This window comes from Terrapene carolina, unplaced genomic scaffold, assembly GCF_002925995.2.
Source record: "Terrapene carolina triunguis isolate 2854851 unplaced genomic scaffold, T_m_triunguis-2.0 Scaffold32268, whole genome shotgun sequence".
NCBI lineage: Eukaryota > Metazoa > Chordata > Testudines > Emydidae > Terrapene > Terrapene triunguis.
In genome coordinates this window covers 2314-4777 of record NW_020696619.1, presented here as the reverse complement: position 1 = coordinate 4777, position 2464 = coordinate 2314, and the positions used below count along the sequence as shown (strand labels likewise).

General features: G+C 68.9%; 1 protein-coding gene across 1 annotated transcript; it reads left to right on the top strand.

Annotated features, from left to right (window-relative positions):
• Positions 1-384: 384 nt before the first annotated feature.
• Positions 385-2110, top strand: LOC112125769 (proline-rich protein 12-like; the record flags this gene model as incomplete). Its single annotated transcript, XM_029914153.1, has 4 exons — positions 385-695; positions 927-1043; positions 1400-1533; positions 1665-2110. Coding segments are annotated over 4 exons (1008 nt in total), but the record flags the coding sequence as incomplete, so codon positions are not given.
• Between the last annotated feature and the right edge of the window lie 354 nt (positions 2111-2464).

Sequence of the window (2464 nt, the reverse complement as noted above, 5' to 3'; positions counted from 1 at the left end):
CCCCGGGACATCCCCGCGTCCCTCTGCCCCGGGTCCCCTCTTGTCCCTGGGGCCTCTGAATCCACTCCACTCTGCTATGGAGTGCCCCCAAACCTTTTGAGGTGCCCCCAATTCCCCTATTATGGGGTCCCCCAGTCCCCTGCTCCCCGGGACGCCCCCCACCCCACTCACTATGGTACCCCAGGGAATGGCCCTACCCCCACGGTGCTTCCCCCTGGGACCCCCAATCCACACCCCTGAATCCCCCAGAGGGCACCCCCTGACTCCCACCCCACCGTCAGCTACATGCACCCCCAGGGCTGGGACCGGTGCCCTACAACATGCTGGGTAAGAGGGTTCATCCCCCCCCCACCTGCGCTAACCCTACCTCCGCCCCACCCACAGACGCCCCTGCGGTGGAGGAGAAGCTGCCCAGCCCGGCCCCCTCTGAGGCCTCCCAGCAGGAGCCCCCCCCAGCTGCCTCCCCGGCCTCGCCCCCCGAGCCCCCCCCGCTACCCCCCGAGGGGCCCCCGGCCCAGGCCTCCCCCGAGCTGGAGGAGCCGGAGGACGCGCGGCCCCTGCACCTGGCCAAGAAGCAGGAGACGGCAGCCGTGTGCGGCGAGACGGACGAGGAGGAGGCCGAGAGCGGGGGGGAGGGGATCTTCCGGGAACGCGACGAATTCGTCATCCGCGTGGAGGACATCCAGGCCCTCAAGGTGGGGGGCTGCGGGTCGGGAGTGAGGGGCACTGGCAGGGCTGGGGCGGAGCCCAGGGCTGGGCTACCAGGAGGCTGCGGGTCGGGAGTGGGGTGCACCAGCAGGGCTGGGCTAGCGAGGGGCTGCGGGTCGGGAGTGAGGGGCACCAGCAGAGCTGTGGGGGGCAGGGCTGGGCTAGCCGGGGGCTGTGGGTCGGGAATGAGTGACCCCCTCTTCCCCCCGTGTCTCCAGCTGGCGTTGCAGACGGGCCGGGAGCCGCCCCCCATCTGGCGGGTGCAGAAAGCCCTGCTGCAGAAATTCACCCCCGAGATCAAGGACGGGCAGCGGCAGTTCTGTGCCACCAGCAACGTGAGTGTCCCCGCCCCCCCCCCCCCAGAGCATGGGGGTGACCCTGCCCCACCCCACCCGAAGCCAGCCTAGGGCTTTTCCTGCATCACCCCCAGGGAATGCTAGTTGGGGGGAAGATCCGGGGGGGGGGTCCGTGCTCCGTGAGAACGGGGTGCCCGGGGCCCTGCCCCGTGAGGATGGGGTGCCCGGGGACCACGCGCCCAGCGGGGTTGGGGACACTGGGGAGAGAAGTTTCCGTCTCTGTTCCCGGCTCCCCTTTCAGACGGGGGAGTCGGAGACACCCCCAGGAGCAGCCTCCCCCCTCCCCCGCTTTTCCTCTCTCCTCTGATCTCTCCTCCCCCCTCCCTCCTCCCCAGTACCTGGGCTATTTCGGGGATGCCAAGAACCGCTACCAGCGTCTCTACGTGAAGTTCCTGGAGAACATCAACAAGAAGGATTACGTACGCGTCTGCTCCAAGAAGCCCTGGCACCGGCCGCTGCAGGCCGTGAGGTGAGGGGGGGCGCAGAGAGGGAGGTGGGTGCATCCCGACCCCTCCCCGGCGTGTTTCCTGCCCGCTCCGGGCTGGGCCTCCGGTGCCAGGGTCCCTAACGGGCCCCCCGCTCCCTTCCCGCCCCGTGCAGGAGGCAAAACCAGCCCAAGACTTCAGGCCCTAAGGTCCCGGCCCCGCCCAAGGCCGAGAAGCAACCGGAGGCGTCGGAGCGGGCGGAGATGCCGGAGAAGGGCCCCAAGCCGGAGAAGCCGGAGAAGGGCCCCAAGCCAGAGAAGGGCCCCAAGCCGGAGAAGGTGGAGCGGGCCCCCAAGCCGGACAAGCCCCCCAAGGCGGAGCGGGCCGAGAAGCCGCCCCGGGCGGACAAGCCGGCCAAGGCTGACAAGGCCCCCAAAGCGGAGAAGACGGAGCCCACGGCGCCCGCCCCCCCTAAGGCTGCTCCGGCCGGTGCCCCCAAGCCCAAACCCAAACCCGCCAAGGTGAAGGCGGAGCCGCCCCCGAAGAAGAGGAAAAAATGGCTGAAGGAGGCTGCGTCCTCCTCGGACTCGGAGTCCAGCCCGGACCAGCAGAGCGAGGAGGGTGAGCCCGGGGGGCGTGCGGGGGGAGGGGAGGGCGGGGAGTCACAGCGCCGGAGCCCGGCTCCGGCCGGTCGGTTCAAGCCACGGGGCCAGGGCAGGCCTGGCCCCGCGGCTCCTCCGCCTAGCTCCAATCCTACCCCGTTCTTTTTCCCATGTTACTAGGGTCACCCCCATTCCCTCCCCCTGGGTACAGGACACCCCATCCATTCCAACTGCAGGAAAGGCCTGGGCAAACCCCACATGTAAACCCCAGAGAGAGAAAAATAGAGAACCAGAGAAAATGCCCCCAGGGCGAAAGAGCAGAGTGAAAGAGGAGGTTAGGGAAGAAAAGGCGTCCTTTAAAAAGTCAAATCCC